Here is a 26309-nt window from a genome sequence, read left to right as displayed (position 1 = left end):
CGGATACCCCTTCACTTTGCAAAGAAAAACAATAGCTTTTTCAACATAAAAAAACGCAAAGGAGACATGCGATAGAATGATGACGAATGTGACTCCCTTAACAAGATACGACGATGACGAGAGAGAGGGGCTTACCTATCACTACTACAAAGGAGAGCACGCCTTGCACCACAACTGTGAAGGAGAAACATGCGTTGCACCACCCAGAGGAGAAATGCGAAGGAGACACGCAAAGGAGAAGTGTGGAGGAGAAGCACAAAGGAGAAATGCGATGCAACGACGACAAATGCGACTCCCTTTAGCTACACGGAGAAGAATGAACAAGACCTATCATAGTTTTATTTTTTCTAAAAATAAATTAAAAATTAATGTAAATATCTTTTAATTTTCAAACGGGAACTTGACACCGTTATAGTAAGAGGTACTAATGTAATGATTTTAAGAGGAGAAAAGACATGTGTAAATAACACAAACCTCATAGAAGGTTTATATAATTTGGTCTAAAAATTATCATCTATCCATATTTATCTAAAATTTACCCTAATCAAACTAAATCCTTCTCAATAAATTACCAATATTAAGCTACCATTTGTTAGAGTGGAAAAAAAAGAAAGTAAAATATAATAAAAGTTTGGTTAAATTACTCATTTGGTTTCTATAGTTTTATGATTTTTATTTTTTTAGTCTTTATAGTTTCAAAGTGATATTTTTAGTCCTATAATTTATATTTTAATTCTTTCTTAATTTTAATAAGGATTAAAAAAAAACACTTTTAAATTAGACTAAAAAAAATAAAAATATAAACTATAAGAATTAAAAAGATAAGAATAAATGAAGGGACCAAATTAAAAGTTTTGAATTAAGATTGGGACTATAAATCTTATTTCATTACACTTCATTTCTTTTTATTTTCGGTTGTTTCAAAGCAGGTCAACTGGGCATTGGTCACTCACTCATTCCCAAGTCCTAAACCCTCTGCCAATTTGAACGGCGAACTCCCTCATTCTTCTTCCGCAATCTCCGTTCTACTATCTATCTGATTAGAAGATAGCGTAAATTCTAAGCAAAATATTACCGTGTTCTTTAGCGTGACCCACCTTCATAAATAATAAAACCCTATGCAACTGCACCATCCTCGTGTTCTCTTCAAACCTCTCATCCTCTCTTTCTCTTTCTGATCACAATGTCGACCTTCGGAGCCGCCGCGAATACGAATCCCAACAAATCCTACGAGGTAATGTTGTTATTCCCTTTCTTGAACTTGGAATCTGTCTCATACATTTTTTTCGGTTTTTTTTTCTTTTTTGTTTTTCTCTGAACAATGAAAAATTGAAAATTTCAGGTAGCCCAACCACCCTCTGATTCAATTTCGAGTATTTGTTTCAGTCCCAAAGCCAATTTCCTCGTCGCTACTTCATGGGACAACCAGGTTTCCCTTCTAGCTTTTTTTTTATCAATTCTTTTTGTTTATTTATCATATCACTTATCAAATCACAAGACATAACCTGTGTTTGATTATCTCTGTGTGCAAAATTCTGTTGTGCCAGCGGTAGTCACAGGTTGCGAGCGAGATTAGCCTCTGATCCAATGGGTTGGGGACACTCGTGCTTTCTGACCCAAGACACAAAAAAAATGACAAGACAGAACAAGAAACCCTAAATATTAAACCTTCTTTATCACAAGTTTGTTCTTTTTCTGACAATGTCTCCACCTTGATGATAGGTTCGGTGTTGGGAGATAACAAGGAATGGGACTGTTGTCAACAGCACTCCCAAGGCTTCCATTTCTCACGACCAACCGGTAATGAAATTGATTTTGAATTCCAATTTGTTTTATTAGAAAAAAAATAAGGGTTATTGTTGATTATTGAGACTGAAGTGGCAATGGGTGCACTTTTTTTTTTTTTAATTTAGGGGGTGTTTGGCAGGGGAAATTCTTTTAGTTTACTGGGAATCGTAGATTGAGAATTTTCGTTTCCCATGTTTGGTATCAATTTTTTAAAAATAACATTCCCGATGTTTTGTTTTGTTGTTGAAGGTTTTGTGCTCCGCTTGGAAGGACGATGGAACGACAGTTTTTTCTGGGGGCTGTGACAAGCAGGTCAAGATGTGGCCTCTTATGTCTGGTGGGCAGCCAATGACTGTTGCGATGCACGATGCTCCAGTGAAAGACATTGCATGGATACCAGAGATGAATCTTTTAGCCACGGGAAGTTGGGACAAGACCCTGAAGTATGCATCTTGATTCTTATTTTTTTAATTTTATTTTTATGTTTACAGTGTAAAAGGGGTTTAGTGATGTTGTGTTACTGGTAAAAGTGTGAATTAAGAGTATGGTTACATTGCGTCTTTTCTAGCATTTATGAGCTAGGGCATGATAGAACCTGTAGTTTTGTTGTTGATGCGGAAAAGGATTTAGCAAGGGAAGAGGACCAGGAACTAAAAGGGACTACTATATAGAAGATTTATTCTAGAAGGATAGCATGTTTGGTAATGTATTTATTTTGAAAAATAACCAGGGTTTCTCTCAGAAAGTTGGTAAAAAGAATCAATTGTTTCTACAAAATGAGGTGATCTAAATGCCCACTAAGAGGGGCCCTGGATTGAGTTAGCTGAGGTGACTGGTGGTTCATATTTTAGGGAAATGATTCATATGAGTAGGGGGGATTAGGAGGCTGTGTGTGCATGGGAGAGGGTATATAAACATTGCAGTTTGTTAGGTTAGGTCATAGGTGTATAAATGGGAAAATAATATTTTTTCCCAAGAAGTGTGGGCTTTGGACATTGATCTTTCCTTTGTTGCTATAGAAGTGTATGTTTTTACATGTTTTTTAAAAATCTCCCTAAACTATGATTGTATTCTGGGTTCCTATGAGGGCCCAATTCAGATGAACATCATTCTAGCCCGTAGATGAAACTTTTTAAAATGTGAAAGAACGCAACTCTACAATATGTGTATAAATTACAAAAGCAAAATGTAACATATTCTATGATCATGTGAAAAATTTCTTTTTGTGTTGGGGTCACAGAAACTACATCTGTTTGGGCCACACGTTTCTGTTAATGTGTTGGTAAGGTGGCCATTTATTGCACGCTCAATTGATATAGTGTAGTGTGCTTGTGTTCATTTAGGATAGGAAGCATAGAATTGTGCTTATATCTAACAAAGTATATCTTAGAATGGGTGGATTCATTTGGTTACATTTTGTCTTTTCATAAGTTGCCGAAAGAGAAGTATCAATAGATGTAATAGAACCATTTTATGTGTCTTGCCAAATATTTGATTCAAGACAAGAACCTTTCATGAGTTGTTTTCCTTTTGTTTTTATCTTTAAGAAGTTTATGATTGTCTATTTGGAAACACTGTGACACTTACTATGAAAACCTAGTATTTTGGTAAAAAAATTGCATTTTCTGTACTAATTCCTTTTCTTGGTATCTGTCTGGCAGATTACGTTGAAGTTTTAACTATTTAATAAATTGTTTTATGTTTTATTTTCTTTATTTTAGGTATTGGGATACTCGGCAGTCAAATCCAGTGCATACTCAACAACTTCCTGATCGTTGTTATGCAATAACAGTGAAACATCCTCTGATGGTAGTGGGAACTGCTGATAGAAATCTGATTGTCTTCAACCTGCAAAATCCTCAGGTGATATTTAATTTTTGCTAAAATATTTTCAGTGCTGTTGCTTGTAACCTTGTATGCAATAATAGATTTGTATAATAATTTATTATGTATATAGATAGATCTTTTTCTTTATCCAACTTTACTAGTCACTCTTACATGATTTGTTTGTATTCATCTGTTCTACTCTTTCTGGTTTCCCATGATTTTGAGAAGGAGAAATTATGAAGCACTGATTTCATATTAACATTTGAGGGCTATTGATTTAAATATATATCAATGTTATATGTTTTTCTTCTAATTTATATTGAAATCCTAACAGACTGAATACAAGAGAATCGTATCTCCCTTGAAATTAAGAAGCCCTGATTTCATATTAACATTTGAGGGCTATTGATTTAAATATATATCAATATTATATGTTTTTCTTCTAATTTATATTGAAATCCTAACAGACTGAATACAAGAGAATCGTATCTACCTTGAAATTAAGAAGCACTGATTTCATATTAACATTTGAGGGCTATTGATTTAAATATATATCAATATTATATGTTTTTCTTCTAATTTATATTGAAATCCCAACAGACTGAATACAAGAGAATCGTATCTCCCCTGAAATATCAGACCAGATCTGTTGCTGCTTTTCCAGATCAACAAGGTTTTTTGGTATGTATTCAGCTCTCAATTATATTAATAAACTTGTAGAAGTCTTAATTGTTTCCTTCTTTATTTTATTTAATCTCATTACTGCTATGATATGGGGCAATTCTTATCACTATTGATCAAATCTCTTGCTGTATATTCACTTAAAAATTTGAATTTCTGGCATTATGGAGTATTGACTATACTGTTTCTCTGTAGGTTGGCTCAATAGAAGGAAGGGTTGGGGTACATCACCTGGATGATGCGCAGCAAAACAAGAACTTTACTTTTAAATGCCACAGAGAGAACAATGAGATATATTCAGTCAACTCCTTAAATTTCCATCCGGTAGTACACCATATAATACCCAAGTTACTTAAATTTATTTTCTAGTTGTGGATTTGATATTCTTTTATGTAATCTAATTTTGTTTGTGTCTTTGCATTCAGGTACATCACACTTTTGCAACTGCTGGATCTGATGGTGCTTTTAATTTCTGGGATAAGGACAGTAAACAGAGACTCAAGGTTTCTTGCTTTCTCTATTACACTCTTCTCACCTGTCCTTTCCTTCTGAAACTGATCTTTGGAATTTCCAAAACATACTTTTTTTTTTTGTATAGTATAGAAGCTTTTGATTCTCTGTTTCATTGTAGGACCTATCCGTATGTATGCTAAACACCTGGTAACCAAAATATTGTTGTTACTCTACTTTCTAGACATTATTTTAATATTTTTAAGGGGGAGTGAGGCACTTAGTTCTCAAATTTGTCTGTTATCACTCAATGGAAAATGGAAGGATGAATCTCTTTCAATATCATATTTGGATGTTTGTGTTTCTTTTCGGGTTCTTAAAGCCCTGATTACTGTGTTGATCATGTATGAAGATCTTGAAAGGAATATGCTGTGTTCTATCTACCTTAAGTCCTTTTGAAGTATTTGTTGTTATTGTCATTTGCTTATATGATTTTAATGTCTTGCAGGCTATGCAAAGGTGTAGTCAGCCCATACCTTGCAGTACATTTAATAATGATGGCTCCATATTTGCTTATGCGGTATGTTTCATTTGCTGTTTTCACAAACCATACTTATTTACTTATGCAGTTTAATATTTTTTGCTTCATTTCTTATGACATTCTTCCATAAATAAGGAAACCTACATTTGTTGGTGTATAAGATCTGCATGAGATGCAACTTTTGCCTCTATAATTGAAGTCTTACTCCTCTTCTCTTGCTCGCTCTCACTATGCTTTGTGCATGCATGGCAAATAGTATACAAACTCATACTGCAATATCCCAACTTAAACCATTTCCGATGTCAAAAATTATGTTGTGGGGGGAAGCTTTATGATGCTTTTCAAAATGTTGACGATAAATATAGCAAGTTACATATTTACATCATAAGCAAATAACCAAGTTAAGAGAGAAATGCTAGCAACACTTTTTTTCAGTACACTATTCATTATTTGGTGAACATCAAATTAGTTCCACTAAATAGGGAATAGGACCCGCATGATTTAGTAGACTCCATGTGAACTTCTGCGTATTGTGTGTTGCAAACATTAATAAATAAATTGTTTATATGCGCTATCAGTTCCTAGTTATATACAAATGGATTGGCAAAGTATTTCAAAATACTGATTCATATATATCAATGTGTCCCCATCTTGTTAAAACTTCATGCTTGTTATTTTCATTTCTTGAATGGATTCTCAATTCTTGTCCCTCTACCTCTTGTTCCATGCTTGTCCTAATCATTTTTCAAAGTTAATTAGAAGGGATTGGGAGTTAGTTATTATGATGCTCTCCATAGAAGGAACAGTTAAATATGCTTATCAGTTTAGTCAATATGACCATTGTTCCAAGTGTCAAGGAGCTTGGTTCTCCTTAAGTAATAAAGTCGGGTTCAAATTTTGTGAACGGATAAAATAGGCACTGGGAGAACTTTGCCTGTTTAAATAAGTTCCGCCTAGTTCAACTCAGTAGTCATGATTAGTCAATATATCCAAAATAAATTGCTGAATTCAATTGTCTTTGAATTTTAATTGATAAATTGAATGTTCAATACTTAAGCCAACAGATTAGTCAATTGCCAAAGCGGATTTTGAATGTTCAATACTTATTCATATAATTTTTTTTCTCTTTAAGCCAACATATTAGGTATGCTACTAAAATTGATGTTGGGAAAATGATGAGGTATTGACACATTGAAAATTTAAAATGTTAAATTGATGTATTTAAGAACTTTGTTGATAATGCATGCATATTCCCGTCCCCCTTTTGGGGATGTAGCACACGATGCATGTCCTTTATGAAATGAATTGACAAAATCTCATCTGCCACACGATGTTTATGCAAATGGGATGCGGCTTATGCTTAACTCCATTTTAGTTTTGTGAGTTTCATTCTTCAATTTCATGAACTTGCTTAAAAAAATACGTAAAGTTAGCTTGTTTTTTTGTAGGCATATTGACGTGACCCTTTCTGTTTAATTATTTGGTTCTGAAACCTTATTCATTTCTGTAGGTTTGTTATGATTGGAGCAAAGGTGCAGAAAATCACAATCCAGCTACAGCAAAGAACTACATATATTTGCACTTACCACAGGTACGCTTGTGTAGATGTACATGCATGTTTCAGTAAGACTAGTAATCTTCCCATGGACACAATTTGACAACTCATTGAACGAATGAGGCCTAACAAACATAAAATAACAAAACAGAATGGGAACAACTGTTTATTCTTTCAGTTGGAATATGATTAAGTAATGATTGATATGCTTGATCATAAGATTTTACATCAGTCTTTTCATCTCTTGAACAATCTGCATTATAGAGGGTAAACCCCAATAAAACAAGTTGGGGCTGTTTCATTTGTGTTGTGTTCATATTTACTAGTGTTTATTCCATTTTTCCCATTCAACAAGCTTGAGACTTTAGGAGTAACCTTTTTTTCACATGTGAACAGGAGTCTGAGGTTAAAGGCAAGCCACGAGCTGGAGCAACAGGTAGAAAGTGAAATTTAGTGCTGAAGGTCCATTTTGTTTTGGTGCACAGAGATTTTGAAACTGGAATCAAAAGATCGGTCATTTAATGTTTTTTTAGAGGAACAGCTAAAATGAGAAGATTGTAATTCTTACTTTTATTTTTTTTATTCTAAAATTTTATCTTAAGTTTACCCAATTTTCTATTAGGCTGTTGCTCATTTATCACATGGACCGCTATTCAGATGAAGCTGATATCTTTTATAGTTATGTGAATGGATCATGATATCTTACCCTGTGTTTGTTACGGATGAAATACAGTAGAAGTAAAGAAGAGGATGAGGAAATAGAGTGGAGAGGTAAAAACCCAATTGTCTGGTATTTAATAAAATAGTAAGGAAAGAAATAAATAGATTGTCACAAAAACAAATCACTTCTAGAGAGTAAAAATGCCGTGGAAATGTGGAGTGGTGAGGAGAGAGTATAAATTGGGAGAGAGGAGAGAGTTTTTTTTAAAAAATAATTCTTTTTTCTATTTTTCTTAACAAAAATATACTGTTTTTCACTTATTCTAATTTATTGTATTTTTAATTTCCATTAATTTGTATTCTTTTCTTCTTACTAAACCCACCTACAATTGCTTCCATAGATAGGTGAAAATCTAACTTATTTTTATTTTTTGATTTAAGAAAAAGTTAATAATTTTTTATTTACGATAAACATCATATTATTTTTATTAGATTATTTGATATGATAATTAAAGTAACTAGTAAAATATCATGTTATTTTCTTTATCAAGGATCATAATTTTTTTGAATCATATTTAAGTATGAAAAGAAAAAAAAATCATATTTAAGTATGAAAACATTTTTCTTTGTACCAAACACCTTAATGAAAATATGTCTCTCTTATTGTAACCATCCTTTTGCTATTGGTTGTGTGTATTTTGAGTTGTGCCTCTAACGTGAAATGTATATGTTCATTTGTAACCTTTGAAGCCGTGTTTGTGTATGTTTGGCCGAAATATCGTAGCTTAGCTGTTAGCATATATATTTCATGCTATCATCAATTTAACCAAATGAGTGTGTTTGGATTAACTTTAGTAAAATTGAATTATCTCAATAAAATTGTCAAGATACACAAGAAAAATATATTTTTGTCAATTTATCTTTAAAAAAATGGGGGTTAACTTAACATAAACATAGTGAATATTACAATTTCCTAAATGATTTTGGGCAACCTATTTGTCCATGTAAAAATTAGATAGCCCAAAATTATTTGTTATTTTCATTTGTAATAATTATTTTACGAATGAAAAAAAAAAAAAACAAAGAGTGTACTTATTTAGCCCAAATGGTCCATATAGTGAATATTACAATTTCCTAAATGATTTTGGACAACCTATTTATCCGAATTAGATAATCCAAAATCATTTGTAAGATTAATAATTATTTTACGAATGAAAATAATAAAAATTGTATTTATTTAGCCCAAATGTCCATATGATTGTATTTATTTAGCCCATAACTATCGAAGATTATGGGTTACGAATGAAAATAACAAATATTGTATTTCTTTAGCCCAAAAATAAAATATAAACTTTTGTGAAAAGGTTATAGGTGGAAAATTGGTAAATATACCTCTTTTAATTATTAATCTTATCTCAGTTTACATCTTGTATTTTTTTTTTCTCTATCTAAAAATAGCCCTTTCTGAAAATTAATTTCTCTTGAACACATTTCACTTGTCTTTTGCAGATTTCTTTCATATTTTTGAATATCTTAGTAGTAGTTTTAATTTTAATATTCTTCGCATGCTTTACATCTTTTCCTTCGAACACGAAATTCTCATACTATGGTAGAGTTGGCCATTAGTCATTACAGCTTATAATATGGAAATTTTCTGTGGAGCAATGCACAATCATGACGTTTTTCTTTGGAAGCTTCATGATCATGCCCATGTTATTTGTTTTTCAGTTTGTTAAGTTTCACATTGCTTTGACATGTAACATTTCCTCTCCCTTTTTATAAGATATTATTTTGAAATTCTTTGTCTCGTTACGAGACTCTTTTTTACTAGTCCACTGTTTTAATTATTTTTTATTATCAAAATACCTTTAATTAATTTAGTTCATAAATAATAGTACTGCCTCCATTATTTTTTATTTGTCTTTTAACTTTAATAATTAACAAAATAGCTGTGAATTTTTTTTTCATCCCATTCTTTTTCCACTTCACAATAAATATATGTGTAAATTAATTAAAGATAAGAAAATAAATAAGGATATAATTAATAAAAAAAATAATTATTGTGATATTGAACTTTACAAATGATAGCTAAATAAAAATAATTTTTTTTAAAATCCAACAATTAAAAAGGAATAGAAAAAGTAGTAAATATTATGAGTTGTCTTTTTTTCTCTAGTGAGAATTGAAGATCGGAAGAGTTTAGTTTTAAATATTAAAAATTCACTACTATTATGCTCTTAATGCATTGATTATTTAAGGATAATTTTAGAAAATAATACAAATATTAACAAATTTAATATTAATAACTAAGTTAATTGATTTTTTTAAATAAATATAAATTAATTAATATTTTATAATTAGAAACCGGGAGAGTATTTTTTATCACTAAAATAGAACGTTAACAGTAAAATTCTCTTCAGGCTTCAATGTTTATCATACAATTTTTTTTTTCTTCTCCTCTACTTTTTCTTTTCATTTTACATTTTTTTTATCTAAGGCTATTTGACACCTTTTAGAGATTTGAAAATCAAATTTATTACTGAATCAATTAACCGGTAAAGAGGGATTTGACTTCTCTATTATCATTTTTCATGCAGTCCTATTAAAATAACAATTCACAACAGCTATATTAATCTTTAATGATAATATTTAATTTTAAAAATTATGAAAATTTGTATGCTTTTAATGAAGCAGCACATAAACAATATGGAAAGAGATAATAGAGAAGTTAAATTCCACAAAAGAGGAAGACATTTAATTAATAATTAAACAAAATGCATTCAGGTCTTTCTCTTAACACTAATGATCACATGTTTAAATTAAATGCATGTCTGCTGGTTTGAAGTCATCGATTTCTCTTTTTGCTGTAAGCAATTACTACTCCACAGAAAATTTCCACTTAAAGAAACGTCACGATTTTTTTTTATTATGATGTCCTTAATTTTAATTAAAGACTTAGCTAATCAACTATTTAATTTAATTAGTATAATACGATGATAAAAAAAATATGTTATTATATTATTAAAATTAAAATTGATTAGAGGATGGATTAAATCTTACTCATAAACATTTTATTCTCAACACCGGTAGCTTTGAATCCTCATGATACTAGAAAATAGAACCACAAGTCCACAACGGATGAAGCATCTCGGAATTTAATTTGTTGGAGAAAATATTAAACTTTCTCGAGGATCTGTTGATTTGCACTAAAATAAAGTGATATAAGAATGAGATGAACACTAAAATAAGATGAAAATTTAAGTTAAACTTTCATCTTAATTCATTTTTATTCCATTTAATTCCACTCTATTGATCAGACTCTGACAAACTAAAATTTCAATATTTATGCAGAAAATAATTAAAATTTCCTGAAAGATAATTTTTCTTCCTAAAATACCTTGTTCAAACAGATAGCTGAAGTTGAATTTTGCAAATTAAATTAAATACTAGATTGGGTTCCGTCTCGTTGTGGACTATATGTGCTTATAAAGGACAAACATTTTCTTGCTCAAATTGGGGAAAGGGAAACATATTAGTGGCCACAAGAATCCTTCACAAGTCTCCAATTCTAATCGGAATTCTCTTTTGTCGTTGAAAGTACACTTGTGTGGTCATTAAAATATTGCAAAAATAATTCGGAAGAGTTTCCCTTGAAGAACATGGAAAGAAAGTTTCTGAAATAGGAAAACATGATCTTACACAAGCTATGCATGTAATTATCCAGACGCAGTAAAGTCTATTTATCAAGAATTTTGTTTATTTATTACTGTCAAAAAAGATTTTTTTTTGTTTCATATAATTTATTTTCTAGGTATCTTAATTGTATTAATCCAAAACAATTGTTTTTTTATTTATTTATTAAAAAGAATAATTATAAATTTATAATGTAAAATAATTTAGCAATTATTTTCCAGAGATTTTAAAAAATAAAATTAGTATATCCTTGTTTAAAATCATATATATTTTAAATAAACAACTAATTTTATGATAAACTATTCAAACTAATTTTGATTTTAATTAAATTTTAATTTTTTTTGGCTTCTGATTAATTTTTTTAACAGCTAAGAAAACAATTATTTAGAAAATCTGAAAACAATTAAATTTTAAATCATTTAGCTTCTTCCTGTCAAAAAAAAATTATTTAGCTTCTGATTAATTATATAGAAAATCTGAAACAAATGCATGAAAATTGTGAGAAACCTTTGACCCTGGTTTCTTCCGGTCCTTAATATATTATTATCACATTGTAAGAAATTAAAATATTTGTATCAGGTAACATGAGACAAAACATAATATTTTTTCAATGTTGACCCTGGTTTCTTCCACTTGGGGAAAGAAAAATACATTTTGTTTAGTCCTTCTTCCATTGGATTCCAGAAACTAGCTAGCACACTATATATCCTGCTTGTTTTGTTTTTTGTTTTAATCATTTCTAGCTATACGTACTCATCACTAAATATTTCACCGCTCTAATTAAAAAACTTACGTTTTCTCACACTTATCGCATGACTTTTGGCTGTGATAACTTATTAAAAATTAATTTGAAATATGTACCTAGCTACACTCATCGCAAGACTTATGCTAGTTTTTTTTTTTTCTTCAATAAACCAAATGTATCATTTACCGGAGGTAATCTGTTCGAGCCTTGAGACCTGTGATTAAGTTTGAAAAATCTCACGTTGATCTACATATTTGTTGATTTTTAGTTTTTTTATTATTAATAGGAGTATAACTCAAGTACCAAGCGTTTATAAGTGTATAGTTTCAAGCCAAAAATAAGGTGCACTATAGTGAAAATTGAATTTTTACATTAAGGTTTAAGTGATTTAAATGCAAATTAAAAGATTACATTTTACTATATAAGACTTATTTGAATGAATGCATTGTAAATTATTTTTGTTTCAACTTTCAAGAGAACTTATTTATTATAGTTGGTGACAATCTTCACTATATACAGATAAAAGAATTAGTGGAGAAACAAAACACATGAAGAGTCTTTGTATGAAATTGTTATAATTTTTTGTAACCATTGAGTGAGGTATTCAATTTTGTAGAGTAATACACTATTTAAGATGTGTTACAATATTTTTATGATAAGGAAGTACTTTTGAGACAGTTCCATAGACTTAGACAAGAGATGTTGAATCATCACGTTAAATTATTATGTTTATTTAGGGTATAATCTTTGTTGTGTTCTCAAGATCTTTTATGAGTGCAAATAATTTTATTTTTGAAGGAGTGTTGATTATCCAACAAAATAAGAATTCACATGTACACTACTCAATCAAAGTAGACATCCTTGTCAAAGACTTTTGTTAGTATTTTCTTATATAAATTTACATGATTTTTAAATTAATAAAAATATTAAATTGAAATATTTATTAAACCAAGTTAATAAATCACATTGATTACCGGATGAATCAATGAGATCAGATTATTTCTATTAACTAATGATGTATCTTATGTTCGAATTATTAATTTATAGGTGCGTTAAATATTGAAAAGAGAGTTCATAACAATGGTCATTGGGTGCGTTAAAATCAAACCCAATATTGATTTAGATGATGAAAATAGAGAATTTGATCATAACAATGGTCAATGGGCTTTGATTTTTGTCATCACTATACTCTATGGAGACGTCACAACAAGTTAATTTTTGAGAATAGCTAGGAGTGCAACAATGGATCAGATTGTTGCTTCCATCTCGAATGAACTCAGCTCATCATGTTTGCATCATTAGCATAAGGGGGAAGGAGTGAGTAAGTACGGGAATGACTGCGGGTTTGAGCAAGACGCATAACATTTAATGGATCAGTTCCGTTGTTGACAATGTGAAGCTCAACTGTGAGGGAGCTGTAGATAACAGTTCGTGTGGGATCATTTTGGAGTGCTTATTTTTCTTTCTCTTACAACTTGGAATTGCGGTGTCATGTCTTTCCAGAAGCAAATCACTTGTCTATGCTTTGACTGAATTTGAGTTTTTAATTGGGATATCATCTTAAATTCACATTTTAACAATTTAAGATGATATCAGAACATATTCAAAGATTAGTCTAAAAAATTATTCATTATTATTATTCAAATAACAAGTCCAAAAAATATTGAGCATGATAAAGTGTAATGAGAAAAATTCAAGTCTCATATCAACTAAAAATAAAATTAAATTAGTATATAAGTGAGGGGCAACTCTCACCCCTTAAATTAACCTTTTATAATTAAATTAGAGTTAAACTTAAATTTTAAAAATAAAATATAAGAAGGTCAATTTTTTAAGTCAAATAACTTCACTGTTATGACTGCTTTTGATCGTATTTTCGAATTGAAGCCTTGTAATTCAATTATCCAAACCACATTCTACGAATTCAATTTTTTTTTTTAAATTATTTGATAATGACAGGAGGTGGGCGGCAAGAAACACGGGCAATATGAGACCAAAATGAAATTACACAACAAAGATTAATCATTTTTATCTAAAAAGAAAAACTAAACTAAATTATATATAAGATCGATGGGTATCAATATCCTATACACAAAGTTAAAAAATAAAATTGCGATACAAAGAAGACAAAACCCTTCCAAATTCCCAACCAACATCACCGAAAAAAACAACCTAAAAAAAAAAAAACCCATATAAACAAAACAGACCCCAAAATGATGAAGACGACAATCCTTGCTGTTGCGAAAGCTAGCCACCCGAGTCTGGCAATAAGACTTGGCAAGTTAACATGAGAGCCATGACCTAATTTTAATGAAACCCATTATCTTTTCTCCTTTCAGGTAGATAATAAGATAATTGCTATGAACAGTAAAAAAACTCACTATGAAAATTCAAAGTAGTGCATAGTAAACGTTTGAACTGAAGATGAAAATTCAAAGTAGTGCATAGCAAACGTTTGAACTCAAGAGAACTGTAGAGTAAGTCAGAATAATTTCATATCAATTTATCCATGTCTTGGTAACAATTATTTGTGATCATCAATACTTAATGTTTGAAATCAAACACCTAACTTTTTACATTATTTTTTAAAAATAAAAAATAATTATTTCTTAATGTTATTAGGCACTAAATTTACCAAAATGTTAACAAGGAAATCCCTACTCGAATCATAAACAGGTCAATCCAAGACTAAATTAAGCAGTAAAGTCACTGCTTTAGGTTTTCAAAAATATTTTAAATTAATTACTAATGATATTTTAAAAAATTCAAATAAATTATATATATATATATATATATATATATATATATATATATATATATATATATATATATATTTAAAAGTCTGTCTGATTCTACTGTAACTTTTACCTTTTCTATGAATATCAACGACTTGTTAAATATTATTAGTTGTATATTTACATGATTCTGTTTTTAATCTGTTTCATCTGATAATTCTCTCTACTGATTTTTATATTATCAATTACTGTTAAATTTTGTTACTATTAGAAAATAACATGTTTGTTAACTTTTATAAAAGACATTTACACCAAGAATAATTATCTTTTTTTTTTTGGAAAACAATAATTATCTTAAAAGTCTTATACAAATAATTCTAATTAATTGATAATATAAAAAGATTTACACTAGAATTTTTTTTATCAGCAAATATATATTTAATTCATGGACACCAGGGGAGCCGCGATAATGTTCATTACATTGATAATGTATACATATTAAACTCTAAATAAATTATTCTAAAAAAATATTTCTTAAAATTCGTTATAAATTTGTATAAATGTCAGACAACTACTGACTATAAATAATAGTAAATAAAACAAAAACATCACACCCAGTGGAAAATTGCATGATAGCTATCCTTAATTAACAACCAAAGGTGTCGGATTAGGTTCTTTGGCATCTCTTTCAAATAACTTATTATTTAATTACCATCTTTCCTGTTGCTTTGACTAATGAAAAGCATGTCCCATTTGACTTTCAACTGTTGTTTGAGTAATTTTCTATTACTAACAATTTATGCACAAAAATTGACAATTTGTTTGGACAAACCAAATTTATTTTAGACCTGAATAGTAGTTCTTCATTTGTACCTCTTCTCATATATCTCTGTTAATATTTTTCAATAATATTATTTTATTTTATTTATTATATTTCCTATAACTTATCTCACTGGTCCTGTTACCACAAATACACGACGAGGCAACGACTTTGATTTGTATGATTGAATGTCATTAGTAAGAAAAGTTATGTCAATCCCTTGTAAGAAAAGGAATAGTAAGATCCACCTGCTCACTAGAAAACATGTCATTATAGCCTTCGTTTCTATTGGTTGAAGTTGTTATTATGCACATATTAATTACATCCAGTAAGTATTTCTTTTTTATTGAAAGGGAAGTAAGTATTTTTTAATTAACCACATCAAGAAGAAGTGATCAATTACCTCAACCTACTAAGTTTTCTTTTGTCTTTAGCGACATTAAAAATTTAATCACAGAATCTTTTAGGTTAAAAAAAACTGAATGATAAAGGGTTCAAAGATTTTTGAAGTTTCAGTCACGAACACAACTATGTTTGAATTAAGTTGAAGAGGGTAGAGTGTTAATTTGATCATTTCAAATAACTTTTTACAACTTTAAGAGTTATACCATCCAAGCAACTTTGACGTTGGTATAGTTGATGAGAATCCTAACTACTGGGTCCGTCTCCCATTATTGGGAATCCTCTTGCGTCACTTTAAACATTAATTTATCTGTTTGATATATACTATCCACAACTATCAAAGTTGGGTGTGAAAAAGCTGATATACCAAAAACAAAAAAAAGAAAACCTGGGCGAATTTCGTAATAATTTCTTATTATTGTTATTCAACTGTAACTTAAAATGATTGAAACATTATTTAAAACTTTTTTTAGCAGGTGAGAATGTATATTTAAAACGTGATAAAAATATGCATAAGAAAACCTGCTGATCATTAGTGTACAAATAGATTGATTTAGATAACACTTAATTTGTAAAGGTCCTTAATCAATAGATTTTTTTATTTTTTTTGTTTTTGTTTCTGCATCGCATGTACCAGAAAAAATATATTAGTGATGAAGCAATTTACATATATATAATTTTTAAAAAATTGTCGCTAATTTTTTTTTGTGATGTTAATATTAGTGATGAAAAACTAAATTTCCTCACTATTTTCCCTAAAACTCATGGAAACGATACCTTAAAGACAAAGCCACCACAGCCATTTCATACATTCACGAAAAAATAAGTTACAAAAAAAAAAAGAGTACAATGAGTGTTTTCAATAAAATGAACATTGTATACAAACGAACGCACAATATGGGAATTAATAAACATTGTAAGACTATTGGACTAGCTAATATAACAACACTAAATTAATGTCACGTTACACAAAATATTAATCTCAAACTAGGAAATCATTTTGAACAAAGGGTCCTCTAATAGGAGCTCAGGCCAAATAGTGCAATTATCTTCCACATTAGTACTCAACGAAACCTCCGTCACAGGTGGAGCCACAAGGGAAGAAGGAGAAGAAGGAGTGGTGCTTGAACATGAAAGAAGCCATGGAGAATCGGGATAAATTTCTCCTTGAGACAATTGAATCATGTCCTTATTACTTAATGGTGCTTCATATGAACAAGAAGGTGGTGTTTTCAATTCAGGCATGTCAGAGAAAGGCATGGTACAATTAGATGACATAATAATGTTCTCAAATTGATCATTTGAAACATTGATGGTGCCTTTGTTCATCATGAAGGTGCTGTTTATTGTGCTATTAATTGTGTAATTAGGATCTGCATCAATATTTAATGAAGCTTGTGGCTGCAAGAGGTGTTGCTGTAAGCATTGGAGCTTGGCCAATTCTTGAAGCCTTGCAAGGTTTTGTTCCAATGGTTGGTCCAAGAGTTCTTTGAGGTTAGCCAGTGCTATGAGATGAGACAAGCCTGTGAAGATATCATCAATCCGAGGCTGGTGTGTCATTGGATCATAACCCATTTGAATAAGCTTCTTCTTGAGATGGGTGTTCCAAAAATTCTTGATTTCATTATCTGTCCGACCCGGTAGGTGACTTGCTATTGCGGACCATCTACTCAAAGGAGAAAAAAAACTAAAGTACATAAGCTTCAGAACAAGGTTTTAAAAAATAATCAACCAATTTGATTTGGACTGCAACATTAATATTTTTTAATTATCTGCAATCACATTGTTGTATTTATCTGAGATATCATCAAATGTAATAAAATCACAATACGACTGCAACCGATATTTAAAATCTTGCTTCAGAATAATTAATCAAATTAATATGATTCATTTGCTCATCTATTCTATTAGATTATTACAAAATTCCTCCACATATATATAATGCATAAAAAAATAGTTATTGAAGAGAAATTTAATTATGGAATTAGTGGCGACTACAAGCATAACTAACCGATATAAATTAATGGAAATTGCAATAAAGTTCTCCGGCTATAAGAGCAGGCCTCTAGTTAAGAATATAATTAACATCGAAACACAAAAAAAAGTACTATAGTGGTGTTGAATATTTACTTGTTTCCTAGGATAGCATGGAGATCTAGAATTGTTTGTTCTTCTTCTTGGGAAAACTTCCCTCTTTTAATGTCGGGCCTCAAGTAGTTCGTCCACCTTAACCTACAACTTTTGCCACACCTGTTGAGTCCTGTTACCAAATACAAATGATCACCCCCATTAGTTATGTGGCCTAAGAGGATAAACTAATTATGAGTTTTATGACAGTATGATATAACATAAATATACATATAGTAGTATTAATTAATACTCTAGCTCACGTAATTAAATAAGATATATGAATTATTATAAATATCTGATGGATATTTATATTCGATTTGGTTCTACAAATAAAAAAATAGTACCTGCTAGTTTTGGAAGAGCTCTCCAGCTTGCATGACCATGTTTCTGAATGTGATCAATAAGCTTTTGATCTTCTTCAGGTGTCCAAGGGCCTTTCTTCAAACCAATTTCATCACAACATGGAGATCTTCCCATATCTATTATCTTATGGTATGCTAGTTATTGTGTCTTTCTTCTTTATCCTCTCTTTCTAAGCCGGAAGCTGAGTCACTTCATTTCCTTCAATTTCAAATGTGGGAAATGGGGAAGGATGCTTCCTACACTTGCAACCTAAATGGCAGCTATCTATTTATAAGGCGAATATGTGGTGTCTATGTGGCCCACAACTAGGTTTAATTAATAGAAGTTTTGAAATTCATCACGTGTTACCTAAAACAGGCGTACAGTTTCTTTTGCAAAAGGACATAAATAAAACCTTTGTCAACCCATATTAGTGGTTGGTTACTGCAGAAGTAAACTTTGATTTTTAAACCAACTTGTAATTATGTTATGAGTTTGAATCCAAAAGTTTGAAACCCTAAAGATTTTAATCAATCACTAATTTCAAAGCTTTAAAAAACCATCCGTTAAACAAAGTCGGGGCCGTAATATTCAGAGCTTTGCCACTATTTCATAATTGCAATTATGACTGCATGCATCACATTCATCTGCATTTTTTTACAGCACTTAAAAGATGACAACAAATTCAGAATTAAGAGTTTTTTTTTTGGATAAACTTTTACAGAAATACTTGTAAAAAATTAGTGAAAATAAAATAATTTTTTTATTAGTTAAAATTTGCTTATACATAAATTAATTTGTAGAAACATTCTTATATTGGTTTCTTCCAAAGCTAGTTTTTAACTTATGAAAAAATTTATTTCTTTTTTTGTTGCTATTTTCTTTTTAATAAATATCTATAGAAATATTTATCCCAACAGGTTCACAATGACTACGGTGAGTCTTGTAATAATTATAACTTGGATACTTGATTAAAGACCAGGAATATAATCATGTCAATGTTGAAAATACTAGGTTGGGATGAGAAATTACATAGATGTATTATTACCCTCACTTATTCTATTTTCTACCTATGTTAGATGTTGGTTATCCAAATAATACAGCAACGAAATGAACCGAGTGATGTCACGTACGAATATGTGAATGATTTTGCAATAAGAAAAGAAAAAGAGGGATTATAACCATTCGTGGATCTAGTTAGACGAGAAGTTGGTGCGGCAAACTCTCTAAATTTCTTACCCTCTCTAAAACTCACTTTCCTAATTTCATATAATTTGGAAGCCATTGGTGGGTTCTTTAATGCATTCCTTCGTCGTATTTCTTTTTGTCGTATTTGTCTTGTATTCATATGAGCAAGAGCTGACTTTATCGTTTATTCCTATGAAAATGAATGATAGCGTGTTTTATTTTTGTAATGGTATGCAAACTATGCATATTAATTGCAATGATAATTTACACACGAATCCACGTGGAAGAAGTTTTGTTATGTACAATATGTAACTTTTCATATATAATCTCTCTTGTCTTGAATATAAGAGAAAAAAATATGTCAAAAAAATTAATTAATTATATTTAATTACATCAATTTTAATTTAAAATATTTTTTTTCAACTTATCATTTATTGAAATTTGATATCAAGGATAAAAAAAGTCATTGAAATTAATACTTCAATTAAGTAAAGAGTATTTTAGAGATAATAACACTAAATAAGATAAACATAGTTAAAAAAAATTTATATTTGAGATAAATAAAAAAGTAATTTTTTTTCTTATATTTGAGATCAGACGAAATAAGCTTTAAGATAAATGGTAACCAATGTTCAAAGGACATTGGTTAAGGAAGGAGAACATTTGGTTGGAGAGAAATTTGTTGATGCTCGAAAATCATAAATTTTGGAATCATGATTCTTGGAAATGAATAAAAATTATTGGATTGATCATAAATATTTTTGTGAGTATTTAGATGAGTTTCTTAAAAATCAAAGAGTTACATGATATTTTTTTATCAGTTACTTTAAATATTTATCATAATAATTAATCTAATAAAGGTAATATGGTATTTTTGTTGTAGTAAAATAAGATTTTAACCCGGAAAATTAAGATTTCCACCTTTCTCCATGAAATTGTTTTTTGTGGGAAACTAAACTAAAAATATTTTGGGAAACCTTCTTTTCCGGAAATGTAATTTTTAAAAATTTATACCAAATATGGGAAACAAAAATTCTCAGCCTAACATTCCAAAGAACTCAAAATTTCTTTGTTACTAGACGCCCCTTAAAAGTATAAAGATTTTTAATAAGATTTAGAAAATTATACAATCCATGACTTTTTTTAGGCTATTCTATGATTCACACATTAAATACTTTGCACACCTATTCAAGAATATGTGAAATAATCCACACACTTGTGCAAAGTTTAAATATGTTGAATCTGAAGTTGCTAAAATTGCACAATTGTGCAATAATCTTGTACAAGAGTTTGCACACTTGATCAGACTTGCTAGAATAAACACTTATTTTTTAATTTTGTTTTCTTTTGGGTTTGAACACTTTTAACCCATAGCTTTAAATAGAGATTTTTAGCTTTAGTTTAGGGTTTCGAGGCTTAAATGTGGAAAAGAATGGGAGATTAGAGACATTGCACAATGACTTTGGATGTAGCAGTGTTCAAGGTACGAGTAACCTATAAACCCCAGCCAACCCAATTAGTTTGATTCGAATTTTTTGAGAGTTTGAGTCAAACCTGACCTAACCCATTTAGACTCGATAAATGTATGAGTCAGATATTGTGTTCTATTTTTGTTATCCCTCCCCACCCCAATCCATAACATATAGTTAAATTTATTATTATATTGATAAATCGTTATTTGACAGTATTTGAAATCCAATTTTGTCTCTTTTTGTCTTTTTTTTTTACTTTATTTTGTTAGTAGAGCATATGAGTATGTGCTAAGTGTGAACAATTGAGCACTGAAGTGGATAAAGTGATTAAAGAGAGGAGAAATGGAGAATTTTGAGTATTTTCAATGGCCACGACCCGTGCAAGACCTGCAGGCCATGCTATTTCAACATGGCCCATGCTAATTTCTCAAGAATCTTCTCAATGCATCCGATCGAGCACGACCATGTTGAACTAACACAACCTATGCTACTTGTAACATCCTTGATTTTTGACTTCTCGGCGACTCTCACATTATAACACTTTACGCGGTGACACTTCACTCAACATCTTTGTTGGTCAGAACCTTTCACTGGTTAGAACACTCTGTAGGTATTCTTTTCCAAAACCTCGAAAATCAATTATGTCTGTTTTCAGAATCAATGAATAACCCTACAAATCAACAATGATTAACATAGTTTATTAAATTAGATCACCCATGATTTTTCTTTCTTTTTGAAGTTGTTATTTTTATCTTTGTCTTGATTTTGTTTATGTTTTCTCATGTTAATACAAAATTTTATTTCTATCTAAAATAAAAAATATTGCATTAGCATTGAAATCATTAATTGTATTAGTCCAATATTGTCATAATTTGGTTTTTTTAGTGCATTTAGTCAATATACACAAAATAAAAAATAATTTGTAAATATTCAAACTAGATTAACCAACCCTGATCCAACTCGTTTATGATTGAGTTTGTTAATAAAATTACACAGACTCAACCCAACCCGTAAAATTTTTATCGGATTGGGTAATAAGTTTAACCAAATTCAACCCAATCCAATCCGTAAACACTCTTATTTTGATCACTGAATCTTTTAACACTCATAATCTATTAAATTTATTAATTATTACCCAATTATCGCACAAGTCCCCCAAGATATGATATTTTATTTATCATTGTATTATTTGAGTGATTTGTTCCTCTTGCCAAATCTCAACACTCTTACCCTCAACTTTTAGAGAAGTACTCATATATATATATATATATATATATATATATATATATATATATATATATATATATATATATATATATATATTTCAAATATGATACTAATTATTATTAATTTTTAAAATAAATTACGTCACTGATCCAAGGTCATGGATCTGCCATTGGCTCCTCCTAATATAATTTCCAAAACCATCCCAAAAATAATCTAAGCAAAACATAAGAGATTGATTTTGATGTAATATTAATGCATAAAAACTTATACTTTGGTATCTTGATATATTATTAGATCATTAGTCAAGTGATACTTATATTATTATATATAAAAAGTTCATTTTTACATTATGGTTAAAAAAATGAATAAGTTGAAGATAGACAACTATCTAGTGCATGCTTAAAAGTAGTTAAGTACCATCTAGTCTAGCAGAGAAAAGAAATTGAGTTACACATGACCTGTGGAATCAATTTATGTTACATGTATTTTTATCGACGGTTAATTTTCTAAATATCATTTAATGTTATCATCAAGTACATTTTACACTCAGAGGAGGTAAATATAAAAATTTAAGACTCTTAAATCTTTCATGAGCAATATACTTAATTTTTATTAGATTTTGCTAATTTTAGTATGTAGCTCCATTTTTTATTAGTTTAATGAAATTTTATTTCTTAAAAAAATAATATAAAGTGATAATATTTTTCCTATCTATTGTTATATCGTGCAATATCAAATATAAATCAGTATGTATAATCTTTTATTAAGCTACACTAAACACTACATATATAATGATAAAATTTGATCAAGCCTTATACGATGGGGCCTTTATATACATACAAGTTCTTTTTACTATTGAGTCCTTTTACTATTATATACGTAATGTATTAGTTTTTGTAATTTGGTTTGCATAAGTTGCATAAACTTTAGTCTGCAGTGTCTGCGCAAGAAAAAGGAGAAGAAAGATGGATTGCTATATATTGAGTTGCGTTCAAAGGTGGAAGATCAATTGCTTGTTCAACTCAATTTCACTGTCGGGTAGATCAGCTTCTCATAATCTCGACCATATAAAAAAGGAAGCAGGTTCAGCCTACATAGCCTATATAGATTAACGTTATTGATGTCACCATTGACAGTGCAAGTGTGATTTTCCTCATTAGAAGTAATGAATCTTGTAATGTCAGCTAAACAACTGATTTGCTTGCTTTTTTAGGTTTCTACCCGTTACATCTAAACTAGGACTTTGCATGCTTCTCCATGCCACGTATTACGTATATATATGAATTTGTTCTTTTTCTATTTTTACGGACAGACAAACAATGCTGACCATGATATGTGAAAATGAAATGTTCTATATCCTATTTTTCTATCTCCTTATAGTATACAAAAAAAAGTATACCAAAAATCTCCTTAATTCATCCTTTAATCAAGTATATATCAACAACTTAAGCAAACCAAAAAAGGAAAAAAAAAATATTTTTCAAGGTAAGTAATACTTGTTTACATTTTATTATTCATGTGAGGTCCATTAATTCGTTCCTATTTTATAAATTGAAGTTCTAATAATTACCAGTATATAATTAATCGAATAAAATTGTAAGTCAAAACACTAAAGTAGCATACATCCATCGATATATAATATTAAAGTGTTAGGGGTAAAAAAAAATACTTACATTATATTTAAAGTTAAATTTTTCGCTAGAGATAAATATTATATATATATATATATATATATATATATATATATATATATATCGGCACATCTTTTGCTAAGCTTGGTTTGTGCTTAATAAATTTCATTTGACTTATATAAAAAAAAGTCTTCTATAAACATTTCCCGTTTCTTTACATTTTTTAGCATATTTTTTATAAGTCCTTTTACTATATTTACAATTAAACTTGAGTATTCTATTATTTATTTTAGGCCTATAAAGGGTGACGAAATGAAATTGTAAACATCCTTATTATCGACTTTAGAGTTTGATAAAAAAAATTCATCCCATCTTCTAATGTTTCCAAACCAAATAAATTTTTTTTAAAAAAAAAAACTGATTTCCGTACTAAGAATTGCAAAGTAAAAATAATCTTGGAAAACCCATTTACAATAAAATAAATCAAAACTTAACACATATTTCTTTTTAAAAATATATATACTTTTAAAATTAAAAAGGTAAAATCTATTTTTAATCTTTATACTTTTCGATGAAAATTAATTTTAATCAAAATTTGATCTCTAAACACTACAAAAATAATAGTTTTCGTCCCTTTTTGGTGTTGATGTTACTTGTGAAAAGGGACAAAAATCATTATTTTGTAAAGTTTTAAGGATCAAATTAATTAAAGTTAAAGTTCACTAAATAAAATCAAGTTTTATCGATAGTATGAGAATTGAAAATATATTTTATCTAAATTAAAAATATATAATATAATTTAAATAAAAAAGAAGTATTAAAGTAAAGGGTATAATAATTGGGATTTCTATTAACAATAGTTGACATGAATGATAACTATTAAATCCTATTATTGTGTATGAAATGAATTATGTTGGAAGAAAAATATTCATCTTAAAATAAAAAATAAAATTCGTGACGAGGATTAGTCCATGCTAATAACATATTAAAAAATAAAAAATAAAAAAATTGCTGCCGTTTGTCTAGGAGGTAACTATTTTGGCTCATGGAATAGTCTATAATAGATTCAGATAATGGGCCGCCATAACAAGAATTTTACACAGCAGGTTGTTCATTTTCTAACTATACAATTTAAATATTTCTTAAAATGAGGATACTGTATTTTACGTAGTATATTATCGTGCATCGGATACTTAATCTTGGGTCTCTTGCCGAAAATGACTTTTGGAAAGAAATAAGTTTTAACACATGGAATTATTGATCCAGAAGTCTCCGAGCATCGGTAATTTACTGTAAGCTGGGTGTGACGCTCGAGTTGTTTGGATACACTTGGCATACGAGCAATGTTTTTTGTTAATACAAATACAAATGGCATAAGGGCATTTTCTTGGCATGCAGTAGTCTCCAATTTCAATCATCTCATATAACATTTTATATATTGCTAATCATGTTTAAGCTCGAACATAATAAACCCACCTACGATATAGGCTAAAGGAAACTATAGTGAGCTTTAATATTTAAATTATGTCAAAGATACACATAATCTTGTAAGATCTGTGACCAAATGCACTTGAGTCAAGCTTAAAATAAGTTAATAGGAAATATTGAGTTAAAAAAAAAATAGAATTTAATTAATTAAGGATCAGGAACATCCTTACAGCCGTATGCCAATTCTCTTCTGTTTTTCACTGGTCAATATATGGTTGAATTACATAATTGGTGCCAACTTAATTTTCTTTTTTTTTTAAGTATTGGAGACATTATTGCAAGTTGGTCGATCAGATTTTTCTATTTTTCGATAAGTCATGTTATTTGAAGTTAGGAAATCATCTATGATTTTAAATAACATGTTCGCGTAAAAAAGATTTTGAAGATAGACCAATTCGAGTTCAAGTTTGGAGCAAGGAGATATGTCAAAGTTAGTGAAGAAAACAATGACCAAGTACCAAATAAATGAAGATTTCATGTAAAAGGATTCAAGAAGACCAAATCAGAAAACAATTACTACCAGTTATCGAAGTCTCTCAAACATGTAAACATGTGTTCAGAAATGAAATGATAGAGACTTGAGATATGGGGTATCGGAAGCTGCTGGTTAAGTGTGATTCCAAGGTGTGGTGGTGCAGTTTATTACTTAGGGTGTGGGTACTGATCATCCTTAGAGCATCTTTAACCTAAGATCTTGAGCAATGATTTTCAACTCAAGATCTGATTTTTCACTAAATCACATTACAATTCCCCAAACCACAATGTCTTCACATTTCGTCTCAAAGTTCTTCCCTCTTGCAACCTTGACACAAACCACAACCTCTTCCTCCAACAACTTGTAGTTATAAAATTGCTTTGTCATCATTGTGTTAACTCATTGGTAAGTGTACCAATTTGTCCAAGTAATAAAGTAAATAAAAGTCTGAGTGTCGAA

The 26309-nt window shown here is 29.6% G+C and overlaps 2 protein-coding genes across 2 annotated transcripts; one reads left to right on the top strand and one right to left on the bottom strand.

The window, feature by feature from the left end:
• Positions 1-900: 900 nt before the first annotated feature.
• On the top strand, positions 901-7504 carry LOC114387984 (protein RAE1). Its single transcript, XM_028348304.1, has 11 exons — positions 901-1234; positions 1343-1429; positions 1723-1800; positions 2038-2231; positions 3510-3651; positions 4216-4296; positions 4492-4620; positions 4722-4799; positions 5255-5326; positions 6798-6878; positions 7239-7504. The coding sequence occupies exons 1-11, from the start codon at positions 1184-1186 to the stop codon at positions 7287-7289; spliced, it is 1044 nt and encodes a 347-aa protein (XP_028204105.1). The 5' UTR covers positions 901-1183; the 3' UTR covers positions 7290-7504.
• A 9200-nt stretch (positions 7505-16704) lies between these two features.
• On the bottom strand, positions 16705-18619 carry LOC114387979 (transcription factor MYB92-like). The gene is made up of 3 exons (XM_028348291.1): positions 18372-18619; positions 18028-18157; positions 16705-17563 (listed from the first exon to the last, which is right to left on the bottom strand). Exons 1-3 carry the CDS (start codon positions 18502-18504, stop codon positions 16885-16887), a joined length of 942 nt encoding a protein of 313 aa, XP_028204092.1. The 5' UTR covers positions 18505-18619; the 3' UTR covers positions 16705-16884.
• Positions 18620-26309: the final 7690 nt, after the last annotated feature.

The sequence above is a fragment of the Glycine soja genome, chromosome 2 (assembly GCF_004193775.1).
Source record: "Glycine soja cultivar W05 chromosome 2, ASM419377v2, whole genome shotgun sequence".
Taxonomy (NCBI): Eukaryota; Viridiplantae; Streptophyta; class Magnoliopsida; order Fabales; family Fabaceae; genus Glycine; species Glycine soja.
Note: the sequence above shows the minus strand (reverse complement) of the source record. Positions and strands in the feature narration are given on the sequence as shown.